Consider the following 13,729-nt stretch of genomic DNA (forward strand, 5'->3'; position numbering starts at 1 on the left):
TATATGTATATTCAGATTATTTTCCATTATATGTTATTACAAGATCTTGAATATTATTCCATGTGTTATACAGTAAATTCTTGTTGCTTATGTATTTTATGTATAGTAGTATATGTCTGTTAATCCCATACTTCTAATTTATCCCTCCCCCACTGCCTTTCCCCTTTGGTAACCATATGTTTGTTTTCTATGTCTGTGAGTCTATTCCTATTTTGTGTATAGATTCATTTTTATCATTTTTTTAGATTCCCTACATAAGTGATATCATATAATATTTGTCTTTGTCTTACTTCATTTAGTATGTTATTCTCTAGGTCCATCCATTTTGCTGCTAATGACAATATTTCATTCTTTTTTATGGCTGAGTAATATTCTATTCTCTCTCTCTCTCTCTCTCTCTCTCTCTATATATATATATAAGTTTTGGCTATCATAAATAGTGCTGCTATAAACATTGGGGTGTATGTGTCTTTTTGAATTAGTGTTTTCATCTTTTCCAGATATATGCCTATGAGTGGGATTGCTGGATCATATGGTAGCTCTATATTTAGTTTTTTAAAGAACCTCCATACTGTTTTCCATAGTGGCTGCACCAATTTACAGAATCCGCATTTTTGACAAGCAGGTTTATCTGATGACCAGGCAAATTTGGGAAATATAGGTATATCATTTGTAGTTGAATAAATGTCTAATTAAATATGGTATGTAGGGCAATTTACATTGTTTATGAGTCTATTGTATTTGATGTAAGAAAGTTTGACTTAGTGAGTGTGATGATGATTACTAAGAGTCCTTTAAAATCTGTTCGTGCTGTCTTTGGGAATATAGCTAACCTCTCTTACAATAATGTATGGCCTAGGGTTTAACTTCTCTCCAAAGAAATGTGAAGAGAACTCATGCCTGACACTTGTGGACCTGGCCCGGACCACTACTCCTTGCCCTCCGTATCCTCTCATCTTCTCCTGTCTAGTGCTCCTGTCTAGAGCCCTCAAAGTCCTACCCAACAGCAGAGTCACAAGATGGAAAAAAGTAGATCCTTGGATGATTACATGGAGTAGTATCACCTCACCGACCTGAACACTTGCCCAAGTCTGTTCTCTGAGCAAAAAAAAAAAAATTCTAACAGTTTGAATCATTATATATTTGAGGCTATTTGTTCTAGCATCCTAACTTATCTAGCATGGTGCCATCATTACAAAATGCCAAAAAAAGTGTGCTGTTAGCTTAACTGTTAAGTGGCAGGTAGTAAAAAAACAGAACAGACTAGAAAGATGAAGATCCACATTATACCATGGCAAAACATTTGTAAAACTATTGTCTGTGAAACCTGGAAGGTAAACCTAGTTCTTACTGAGTCTATTATGCTCAAAGAAAAGATTGGGAAAAGTCAGAATATTAGAGTATATTAATTGTTACTGTGTTTAACTAGGTGTTACAAGAAAGAAAAGAGTTGAATTGGTTGTGTTTAAGCAGAGATTGATAGAACACGAATATTAATGTCCTTAATTAATAGTTGGAAAATTGATTATTTTTGGATTTCCCCAAAGAAGACACAGTTAAATAAGGATCTGAGCAACAAATGTCCATTTCTCTGTTAAAACAGGGAATCAGCTCTGTGTCAAAGAGAAGAGCCAGGGTGTCCCCTTCCCATTTAAGTCTTTTGCTTCATACAGCCTCTACGTAGCTATTGTTAATTTGAGAGCAAAAGGCATTGGCTGGATGAAGCAGACAAATAAAGTATTTTTAAGAAGCACGTCTAGGAAAGACATTCTTTGGCCTTGGATGTGGCTACTGGTACATGGAACTTACCAGAAGCCTAATAAATTTTTGAGAGAATTGTATTTCCAAAGAAACCCCAAGCTTGGACTAAATAGTCTTCTGACTATAAAACAACACTTGAGTCTCGAGACTGGACAAGCCAGAAGCAGGCTATGAAATTTGTGCAGCTCCTGAGAAAGGCAGAGTCCCTGAGGCCTGATTCAGATGTGTGTCATGGAGGAAAATGGATGAGGAAGAAGAACTCCCCAGAGACCCAAGCCAGGGGAAGTTGAGAATAATGGATGAAGAAATTCCTCCCAGAGAACAGCATAAGGGTCAATTCAAGAAACTTCCCCCACTGCTAGGGCAGGAAGTCTTTCTAACATTTGCCCTCAGAATTCTGTTATTGCTATGTCTCTCCTATTCTTTACTTTTCTGAAAGGGGGTTTAGATATTTTGGTTATCCCATCCCTGTTCTATCATTGTCTAAGGGGTGATTGTATATATGGAGGAGATAATGAGTCTTCTACTGGACCACAAGGAGCCATGTCTCCATCAAATGGAAAGGACCAGGCATCACCTGCATGGCTGAACTTTAACCTGTTTCAGTGAAAGACTGGGGCTCTGGGTGGTCCCTCTTGGGAAAAAAGTTTGTTTTACATGTGGGAAAAAGTGTGTAGGGATATTTGGTGACTACAGAGTCTGACACAAACAGAGATGGCTAGTTTCCATTAAAATCTGTCCTTCCCTCTTCTGGGCATGTAGGTGGTTTTATTTCCCAGCTTCCCTTAGACCGAGGTGTGGCCTCGTGACTAAGTTATCTCCTCTGAAGTTTGACTGGAAATGATGTCCGTCACTTCCAGGCCTGGCCCATAAAACTTTCCATTCAGGTTTCTCCACACTCCTTCTCATTAGTCTGGTTGGATGCGGACAACTATGAGATCTTAAGGGATGGCAGTGTCACAAGATGCAAAGAACCTGGGTCCCTAAATGACTAAATGGAGGAAAGCAGCCCCACTGACTTGAATACATGTTCAGGAACATAAATTAGCAAGGAACGTCCTGTCGTGGTGTTAATCCCTTACATGTTTAGGTCTGTTTGTTATAGCAGGTTAGCATACCCTAACTCAGTGGTCCCCAACATTTTTGGCACTGGGGACTGGTTTCGTGGAAGACAATTTTTCCACGGACCAGGGTGGGGGATGCTTTCAGGATGATTCATGCTCATTACATTTATTGTGTACTTTATTTCTATTATTATTACGTTGTAATATATAATGAAGTACTTATACAACTCACCATAATGCTGACAGGAGGCAGAGCTCAGGCAGTAACATGAGCCATGGGGTGCGGCTGTAAGTACAGATGAAGCTTTGCTTGCTTTCCTGCTCTTGCTGTATGGGCTGGTTCCTAACAGGCCTCGGACCAGTACTGGTCCATGGCCCGGAGGTTGGGGACCCCTGCCCTAACTAACGGTGGCTTTTTGATTCATTTATTAGCTATAAACCTACACACTGCTTACATTATTTATTTACTGTTTTGTGGCCTGCACTTACTCCATTACAGGTTATTTAACCTTGGGCAAATTGGTTAATAACTTTGCAACTTGGTTTCCTCATCAGTCAAAATTAGGAAAATAATAACACCTCATAGTCATTGTGAGGAGGCAATGAATCGATGTATGAAAATATCTCAAATATGCTCATAGCAAGAACTTTGTATAGCTATTGTGATTGTTGTCAGTACATATTCTAGTGGTGTTTGAGTTTCGTCATTAAATACTACCACACTGCTTGTAGGATCACATGTGGCCGTAATGAAGTTCACACTGGGACTGCAAATGAAGGACTTCATAAATAAAAGCTGTATTGTGAACCATTACAAAATGCTAAATGAATACACATGAATCAGGTCCTTTTGCCTTGTGAAAATTAAGCATATCCAAAAAGCTGGTGGACTTCAGAGTATTCAGGAATGATCCCAGGCCACTCTATGATTCACAGTGGGTGAATTCCCTTTTGAATTCACGGTGGAATTAATCCTGACTGAGTTATACCTGGAAAATTAACTGTTTGGATTCTGCTAACACACCCAAGGGGTGGCATGGGTTTTTGTTTATGGGAAAGTACATTTTCAGCCTTATCAGGACCTGTGTCCTTACACAGAGGGTAGGGCCTCTGTCGATCCTTGTGATTTTGTGCTCAGGATTGGTGAGGGAGATCATTTCTGTTGAGTTTTCCTACCCGTCCTTTACGTTAGTTGCCTTATGTTAGTTGCCCACCTTCATGTTGCCTTTGTAGAACAGGCCAACTAGATCCCAAAACAAAGATGTCCAATGTACTGAGCCATCTCTGAGCCAACTTTGCTGTTTGCCCCAAAAGAAGAGGTAGTGATGGCAGATTCTGAAAACGTTATCCTGGAAATAAAGTACTGTTTACCTGAAGCCCAACATCGTTGGGCAGTTAGGTAGTAAAATTTATGAAGGATTTCCTAGCTTGGACAGTGAAAGGAGCCAGGCCTTGTGGAACTAAAAGTCTTGGTCACAGGGAGTCTGTCCACTGAAGCCTGAATCGGTCACAGGCCTTGGTCTGTTGCCAGATGAAACTGGAATGCAGGAGGGTTATGAACTGCAGATGTAGTTTCTAATCCTGGGAGCATGATTTTTCTTGGGTCACTCTGGTCACAGATACTTAATTTTCTTTTTCCCTCTTCTATTCTTTCTTCCTCCTAAGAGGTGAAGCTCACAGTCTCCCTCTCCGCAGTGTGCTTTGGCTTTCTGAGCGTAATTTCTACCCCTGGAGCCTCTGAATGTGCTCACGCTCATAGGCATCACAGTAGACTGTGGAAGGACCTGTCTATACAATTCCTGTTACTGCACCTTTGATATGGCCTCCAAGAGTCCAAAACAAGTATCAGACGCGCATCACACTGCCTCAAAAAGAGATATTGGAGGGTTGAATACCTACAAGGCATTGGGTTTTTGAGCATCATGGCATTTAGAAGGAACAGAGCAAGTCAACTGGCCCATTCATTTCTCCTCTTTCACATACTTCCTTTATATTTTTGCCTAAGGTTAAAAACCTGGTGATTTATTTCATAGACCCATGAGAGGTGTGTTAGGTTTTCTTCTGGCTTACAAAAATGAATCTCATCCATTCTCCAGAGACTCTTGGGTGTCTTTAGAAAGAACAAAAGAGAAACTCCTGAGTAAATATTCCCAAATGGGCAGAACTATGTCATAACACTATATAAGCCTGGGGCTTTGTTTTTATTCACTATTATTTTATGTTGTTTTTTCCCTTGTGGATTGGACATAGTTTCCCCCTTGCTCTGGTCATTAGGGTTATGACGGAATCTACATTGGACTAATCATCATTTAATTAGGTGGAAAAAGTTTAGAATTGACTTTCAACTCTGTGAAAACAACTCCTTTTACATCTCACTCAGCTGATAGAGCAACTAGATTTTTTCCCCCCTTTCCACAAATTGTGTTAATTTCCTGCATAGGCAGCCTGGGTTTGCAAATAGTGACTTATCTAAGTTTTTAAATACAGGTGGTTTTCATAGAAAAAGGAGCCACAGACACGACCAATTCTTTTTTTTTTTTTTTGTGTTACGCGGGCCTCTCACTGTTGTGGCCTCTCCCGTTGCGGAGCACAGGCTCCGGACGCACAGGCCCAGCGGCCATGGCTCATGGGCCTAGCCGCTCCGCGGCATGTGGGATCTTCCCAGACCGGGGCATGAACTGGTGTCCCCTGCATCGGCAGGCGGACTCTCAACCACTGCACCACCAGGGAAGCCCACGACCAATTCTTATACAGAGGATGATGGTAATGGTGAATGAGGTACGTCATGCAAAGGCTTCAACTTGAATGGGATTATTTTACACAGCCATGCACATAAACAGACAAACCATGGGCACTACCTACCTCAACATGCAATCTAACTAAACTAGAAATGGAAGTGTTATCCTTATGTCATATGTCGTGTGAAACATTAATTGATACTACTTTATCAGTGAGATGTCTGCCACAAAACTCAAAGCTAAAGATAAGATGAAGACAGGATGGGAGAAGACATGATGGTTGTTCCATGGTAAGCTGTGAAATCTCTAAAGGTTGTTGGGACATCTTGAGTCATCCCTGGAAGGGAGTAGGAAGAAGTGCCCGGAGATGTTTCTCAGGCATACTTGTAAAAAGTGTCAGTTTTTATCTTCCTTCTACTGCCCCCAATTTTAGACCTAGCCCATAGTTGAACTTGGGGTTACTCTGGAACATGCGTTTTTATGAAGAACTATAAACAAGTGAGCCACTCAAAATTTAGCTAAGCTTTTGAATATAACGCAAATGGAGGAATTTGAGTACATCCCATCTGTTTCCAAATGAAATTTATACATTGTATATTTATATTATTCAATAGATGTGACATTGGCTGGTTGGGTCAGGAAAATTCTATGCTGTATTATGATCCTGGTAGAGATAAAATGATTATTTAAAATACAAGCAAACTAGTTGAAAAATATAATACATTTAATAAATATTTTATATGTTCATTCCTAAAGAGACATCTGTCGGACCAACAACTTGTTCATTTATTCCTCAAAGTTTTAATGGACCAGGAATTATCTATGCGCTGGAAGGACAGAGATGCATCAAACATATTAATTAATTAATTCAGTAACAATCTATTGAGAGCATACTAGATGTTGAGTTCTGTTTTAGAAGATGGAGATAGAGCAGTGAACAAGACAAAGCCCTTGCCCTCATGGGGTTTACATCCCAGTGTAGGATAAAAATGGTAAGCGAATAAATATAATGTGAAGTAGTGTTAAACCTTATGAGGAAAGATGAAGCAGGAGAAAAATTAAAGAGTGACTGTATGCATGTGTGTGTTAATGCATTAAACAATGTGATCAATTGATGCTGAGGAAGATGGGGGGGATAAGGTAAGGTTGGGGGAAAAGCAAATGCAAAATCTTCAAGGAAGGAAGGAGTTTGGTGTGTTTGAGGAATATGAAGATGGCTGAGAGCAGAAATACTGCAGAGCAGAGAGTTAGGAGAGGAGGTTGGAGGGATAATGGGGACTAAGTCATGGAGTACCTTGTAGACTGTGATAAATGATGGTGCCTCAGGGTGAAGGGATTTGACTGATGGATTTGGGCTGTGGATAGTCCTTCTGTCGCGAGTGTGAAGAACTGAACTGTACGGGATACGACTGGAAGCAGGGAGCTGGGAGGTGATTACAGTAGTTTGGATGAGAAATGGTGGTGGCTTGGATGAGAGTGAAAACAATGGAGGTGGTGAGAACTGATCAGATTTGAGATGTATTTTGAATGTTGGCCTGATTGGTAGTAGGAAGGGATAATAACTAGTGGTTTGGATGGAGAGGGATGGGAAGTATTGTCAAAGGAAGAAAGGAGTTAAGGATAATACCAAAGTTTTTGTTTTGAGCTACTGGGTGGAAGACAGTGGTCATATAATTCTATGGGGAACACTAGGGGAGGTGTAGACTGAGGCAATTAAAAAATTCTGTTTTGGACAGGTTAAGTTTGAGATGCCTATTAGATATCCAAATGGACAGTTGAATATATGAGTCTGGGTCAGTTTTTTTTTTTTTTTTTGTGGTAGAGATACACATTTTGGAGTCATCAGTGTATAAATCATATTTAAAGCCATGAGACTAGATACTGTCAACCAGAGCATGAGCATAAATAGAGAAGGGGACTGAGAGACTGAACCCTGAAGTATGCCAATGTATAGTGGTAGGGAAAGAGATGGAGAAAGCAGCAGAGGAGATGGAGAGAGACTTGCCAGTAGGGGAATAAAAACCAGGAGAATGTGACATCCCAGGAGCAAAGAAAGTGTTTCAGGAAGGAGAGTATAAACCGTAAGAAAAGCCTCCAAGAGATCAAGTAAGACGAGGGCTGAGAATTGAACACTGGTTTTGGCAAGACATGACCCTTCCCCTCAGGAGCTTATCGTACAGTGGGGACTGGGGAAATAAGGAGACAAATACATTGCTATACAATGGTGCAAGTTGCGTTCTAGCAATGTTAACACATTTCTGGGGATGGGCTGGAGATGGAGCAAGGAATTCTCCTTGTGGGGTCAAGGAAAGCTGCATCGAGCAGATGTACGTTTGGATCCTGATAGGTAGGAGGGAGGGAAAATAACCAAGATTTATAAAACTTCAAAACTTTTTTTTTCTAGTTGGTTGTTGATTTTTCTACAATCACTCATGCAGAACTAATATTTCCTCTCCAGTGAATATCCCACTACTATTACTCCATGTAGAAATATTTACCAATTATCAGTAAACACGATAACTATATCGTCAGGACAATACACACACTCTATCACACCCTACTCTGTTTGAAAGATACTCTTGTAGTTATATTTTTCCTTGTTGTAGCCTTTATATTTTAATTACATTTTAATTCCCTTTCATAGCTGTGTGCAACTGTAGAGACCCTATTCTTTTTTTAATTGAAGTATAGTTGATTTACAATGTTGTGTTAATTTCTGCTATATAGCAAAGTGATTCAGTTATACATATCTATCTCTATATATTATTTTTTATATTATTTTCCATTATGGTTTATCACAGGATATCAAATTTAGTTCCCTGTGCTATACAGTAGGACCTTGTTGTTTATTCATTCTGTATGTAAGAGACCCTATTCTTAATCACAATAGCTACTATTACCTAGTACTTGTCATGTGTAAGGTGCTGTTCTAAGAACTACATGTATTAATTTATTTTGCTCTCATGATCTTAATACCTCTATTGTCCCTTAAAAAAATTCATGACAACTGAGGCACAGAGAAGTTGAGCAACTTGCTGAAGACCACACAGTAATGGCAGAGCCAGTATTAGAACTGGGCTGTCCAGCTTCAGAGCTCACTATCTTGAGCTCACTATCTTAAGTATTTCCGTCCTTACTATTATATCTTTACCTTCCTAGGATGGGTAGCTATTAGGGAAAAATCTTCTTCAAGGGATAGGCTCTCTTTGACTTGAACTTTTCTAAATTCTTTGACTGCAATTTTCCAAAGACTCAGTAAACTAGTTGCAGGTTGTCATTTCAGAATGAGCCAGTAGGACCAGGGACTGGATACTGGATATTTCTCCACGTGGAGAAGAGAGCATGAGTTCTTTTACAATTGACTGTAGATTCTCATGTGACTGTGTAAGGGTTTACGTTCAATCAGTTCATGTATGAGGAGCGTGGTGGTAAAAAGAGTTAGGGTCGTCGTGATGGAGAAGATCCCTCTACAAATGGAAATGTTCACTTCATTGCGCTCCTAGATGTATGTGGCTTACACCTCATTTCCCTTACAACCTAACTACAAATGCATGAGATGACTGTGTACTTAAAAAAAATACAAAGTATAAATCAAAGTAACAATGTTTGGGAATGCCTACTATGTACAAAGTATTGCTTTGAGTACAGTTGCTGTGATTTCTTGAGAGCTAAAACAAGGAATAGCCAAAATCTAAGATGCTTTGTTGCTCAAATAACAGCAAGTATGTACACAACTGAAACATAAAACAAATTGATCTTAGTGGAATCTAGCGGTGGTCCAGCCTTTGTTTGTACTGTAATTGCTTCACCCAATAGTTGGGGATGGGATATGTAATTTTTAAAAGCACTTGAAACCTCTCCCTTTAGTAGATTGTGGGTTCCATTTTTGATCTAAAAGTTTTTGAAATTAGGTACCAGCCAGTTCCCTATCCTGGCAGAAAGAGGGTATAGAATAAATAACTTTTGCTAAGATGTTTACAGGTCAGGATCCCAATAATTTTCTTAAGTTGCAGACCTAATTTTACAATTACTTTTTTTTTCCCCCTCAGGATGAAAGTCTACCTGTACTTCTCTTCATTCTGTTCTCATTAAAATGTTCTTCTCTGGGCACAGAAAAGCTTAAGAGAGCCAGTGTTCAAATTCGCTCTTAATTTCTACAAATATAGAAAAACCTGCTAGAAAGTGGATACTATTTTCACTGTGGTTCTCTCCCTGTCTGCTATGTAATAGTGTCATAAATCATGTACGTGTAGTAGTAGGAGCAGACGTAGGTGATTGTTTAGCTGTGGAAAAGAAGCCGCTTCCTACAGAAAGGATTTCAAATGACCTCACAGCAAAGCCAACGCTCCCACAGGTTTCCTGTGGGCCATTTCCCCTTCGCTACTCTGGACCCAAAGCTAAAGTGAAGAAGAGAAATTTTCCTCTCACAAAATCTCAAATCTCTGGTAACTCAAGCTGATCTCATAGTGAGCAAGTGGATCATCGTATTCCAAAAAGTTATAAAATCTAGGCTATTGTCAACCTGAAGCATTTTATGAATTTGCTTTTAAGAAATTTAATAAAATTTGTTTTGGAGATTAAGAGAAAAAATAAGAGTCAAAATGGAAAAATTTAAATAAGCTATCACACAACAAACTTCAGAACACTCGAAAAAATATACCTGAAAGAATTAAGTTGTGACTACAGTATCTTAACTGTCAGATCTTAAAGTATTTTATGCCATATTTCGTGCTTTGGGGACATATGTTGAAATAAGTAAAATTTTATTTTTATTTTTACCTTTAAAACATATTGATTAAAAATTTCTCTTTTAATTCAAGATACAGATTGCCTAGGAGATATTTAAAATCTTTCAGTACTTTTCCTTCAATCTACCTCCACAGGAAAATGAAAGTACATTAGGACAGCACCAATTATTATAGAAAAAACGAATGTTCTAATGTTACTAATCTCAGCATTTCCTTTATAAATGGCATGTGGTGAATATATGAGAAGTGGCAAGAACACTTCTTTCACCAGTTGTGTGGTTAGTGTCGTTGTTTTTTAAAGAACTGTGATGCAATTACGCTACCTTTTAAAAAGTTCACATTAAAGAAAGTTGATGAATCTTCAGGCAAATGTTAAGTAAAATCCCTAGCCGCAAAGCTTAGAGGACGGTTCAGGGTATTTCCCCAGTGTTATTCGTTTGGTTTAACTGGAAAAAAGTGTTACCATAACATTGATATACAAGTTGTCCTAACAACAGCAAAGACCTTGGTCGTCTACTATGCCCAGATACCTGGCTCCTGGCAGGCCCAGACCCAGCACTGACATTAGAGATAAGCCAGGCCCCTCTGAAGCTGGGCTGTCGTCTCCCGCCTCCTTCACCTCGTATGCAGGGGTAGGTTTTCTGCTTTTCTTACCTGCATAGTGGTCAAACACAGTGGGCACGTACTCCTCGGGGAAGGCGTCGTTGGCGTAGCTCATGAGCAGGCAGGTCTTCCCCACGGCACCGTCCCCTACCACCACGCACTTCAGCATCTTCTTCTCCTCGCGGCCACCGCAGCCGCAGCTGCTGTCATTTCCCTCCTGGCAGTTCATTCTCACGGCTCCAGCTGCTGTGACTGTGCCGCTGCCGTTGCTTCTCCTGCTTCTCCCAAAGCCCATGAAGCGAGCCGCAGGCTTGAGGTCACTCTGTCTTACTTTGGGGAACTCGGATCATGCAGAATTGTCCGAGGCAGCTGGCATGTGCCCTCTTGCTTACCATACTGGTCAAGAAAGGTAACACACACTGGGGAGAATGATTAAAAGCATCTGCCCCTTGCCCCCATCAGTTTGAGTTATGAATCCTCATTTTTCACCCAATTCTAGGGGCTTCCTGGGAGTCTAGAAATTTCAACAGCCTGCGGGTTTCACTCTGCTCTCCTGTTCACCAAGCCTGGCTGAAGACACAGTGGAATTTCGCTAAATCTTCCCCATTTTCCACTTCACATCTAACATGGAGGAAAGCTGGGCTTTTTAATGGAGTTTTCCCCTTGCTTCCTCCAGCTTGCCGAGTGTCAGGAAATCATGGGTTTCCTGCTGCATTCCATATTAGGATCAGTGGGCTGGAGAAGGCTGCAACAATGGGAGCTCTGTGTGTGTGTGTTTGTACTTCTGGGGAACGCTGCCAGGACATGGAGTGGGAAAACACTAGGGGTCCCACTGCAGACTCAAGCTGTCAGACTTCCTGTTTCATCCACGGCTGGGGAGGTTGTTTGCCTGTGGGCTGGCTGGGAAGAAGCTGACGAAAGGATGGAAACTGGGGAGTACTGTCGGCCACAGAAACAGAGGGAACCACACCAGCCGTTGTAGGATAACATATGACATCATCCCTCACTGAGTCACCAGTTAAAAGCTCTGCAGATTAAAACTGGACAGTTCTTCACATATTTAAGTGAGAAGCCCTAGGCAATTTGTCCTGGCAGTAAAGAAGAAAACCTTCCAGAGTTTCACTGTTACAAAGGGAAACGTTCTTGTAGATCGTAGGTATAAGATGTGTGATCGGGTTAATAAGCTGCCACATTTGAGCTCAACGCTCAAACGTGTATTCCAGACCCAAACATTTTTATGGTTGTAGCACATAAGAAATCAATCAGATGTGGGATGTTTGCATCTTCTTATTAGTGAATAAACACACATGTGCTTGGCTCACCCTTACTTTTGGAAATGAGAGTGTGTGGGATGGCTGTATTGGTTTGTTTCAGGTCCCCAAACGTTGCTTTTGCTTGAACAGTTCCGGTTTTGATTGAGTCTTCTCCCCTTGGTCAGCCTGGCCCTCTTCAATTACAAAGGAGCCATTGGCAGATAATTTATTTGTCTATAGGGTCACTCAAAACGAAGCCTCTTTGAAGCTCTGCATTTGATTAAGGTACTCAGTCTTAGAAAAGAAGTGGAACTCTGCAAGTGAACTTGACAAATGGGTCAAGTACTTTTTTGATGGGGGAATTATGTGTTTCTTTGAGATTTTTGAGCACTCAGTTTTAAGAATTCAGATTACCCATTTGATGTGAGGAGGGTTTTTTGTGTGTGTGTGGGGGTGCGTGAGAAATCTGTTTTAATGAGTGGCTATCAATAATATCTATATCCACATATGTATGCTACTATATAATAGATATAACCTCACATTTCTTCTGTGTTGTATTATAGTAACACTTGCCATAGTGTTTAGTGTCCCAATATTTCTTTCCTATAAAGGGATGGTGTTTCAGTCAGGTTGTTGTGTATCTACTAGATTATGTTGCTGTAACAACTCCCAATGCTCAATAATTTAAAATAACATGTATTTCAATGAGGTATCACCTCACACCTGTCAGAATGGCTACTATCAAAAAGTCTACAAATAACAGATGTTGATAAGGATGTGGAGAAAAAGGAACACTTGTACACCATTGGTGGGAATGTAAATTGGTGCAGCCACTATGGAAAATAGTATGGAGGTGCCTCAAAAAACTAAAAATAGAGTTACCACATGATCCATTGATTCTACTCATGGGTATATATCTGGAAAAAATGAAAACACAATTGAAAAGGACACATGCACCCCAATGTTCATAGCAGCACTATTTACAATCGTCAACACATGGAAGCAAATCAAGTGTCCATTAACAGACAATTGGATTAAGAAGAAGATGTGTTACATACATATACAATGGAATATTATTCAGCCATAAAAAATGAGATTCTGCCATTTGCAGCAATGTGGATAGACCTAGGGAATATTATGCTTAGTGAAATAAGCCAGACAAAGAAAGTCAAATATTGTTATGTTATCACTTATGTGTGGAATCTTAAAAAAAGTCAGATAAATGTATATGTAAAGCAGAAACTGACTCACAGATATAGAAAACAAACTCGTGGTTACCAGAGGGGAGAGGGAAAAGGAGAGGGACAAATTAGGGGTAGGGATTAACAGATACAAACTACTACATATAAAATAGATAAGCAACAAAGATATACTGTATAGCACCGGGAATCATAGCCATTTTCTTGTAATAACTTACAAAGGAGTAAAATCTGCAAAAATATGGAATCATTATGCTGTACACCTGAAACTAATATATATTGTAAATCAACTATACTTCAGTAAAAATAAATAAAATAATGCCTATTTCTTGCTCACATTGTATCTGTATTATGTATTTTTAT

The 13,729-nt window shown here is 39.8% G+C and overlaps 1 protein-coding gene across 1 annotated transcript in view; it reads right to left on the reverse strand.

Moving 5' to 3' along the window:
* RHOJ (ras homolog family member J) overlaps nt 1-11,557 on the reverse strand; it is an 81,750-nt gene extending 70,193 nt beyond the window's left edge. Inside the window, exon 1 of the mRNA XM_024748449.1 lies at nt 10,966-11,557. Coding sequence (XP_024604217.1) covers nt 10,966-11,209 — 244 coding nt within the window. The 5' untranslated portion in view covers nt 11,210-11,557. The remainder of the gene's footprint in view (nt 1-10,965) is intronic.
* Between the last annotated feature and the right edge of the window lie 2,172 nt (nt 11,558-13,729).

This window comes from Neophocaena asiaeorientalis, unplaced genomic scaffold (assembly GCF_003031525.2).
Source record: "Neophocaena asiaeorientalis asiaeorientalis breed wild unplaced genomic scaffold, Neophocaena_asiaeorientalis_V1.1 scaffold698, whole genome shotgun sequence".
Taxonomy (NCBI): Eukaryota; Metazoa; Chordata; class Mammalia; order Artiodactyla; family Phocoenidae; genus Neophocaena; species Neophocaena asiaeorientalis.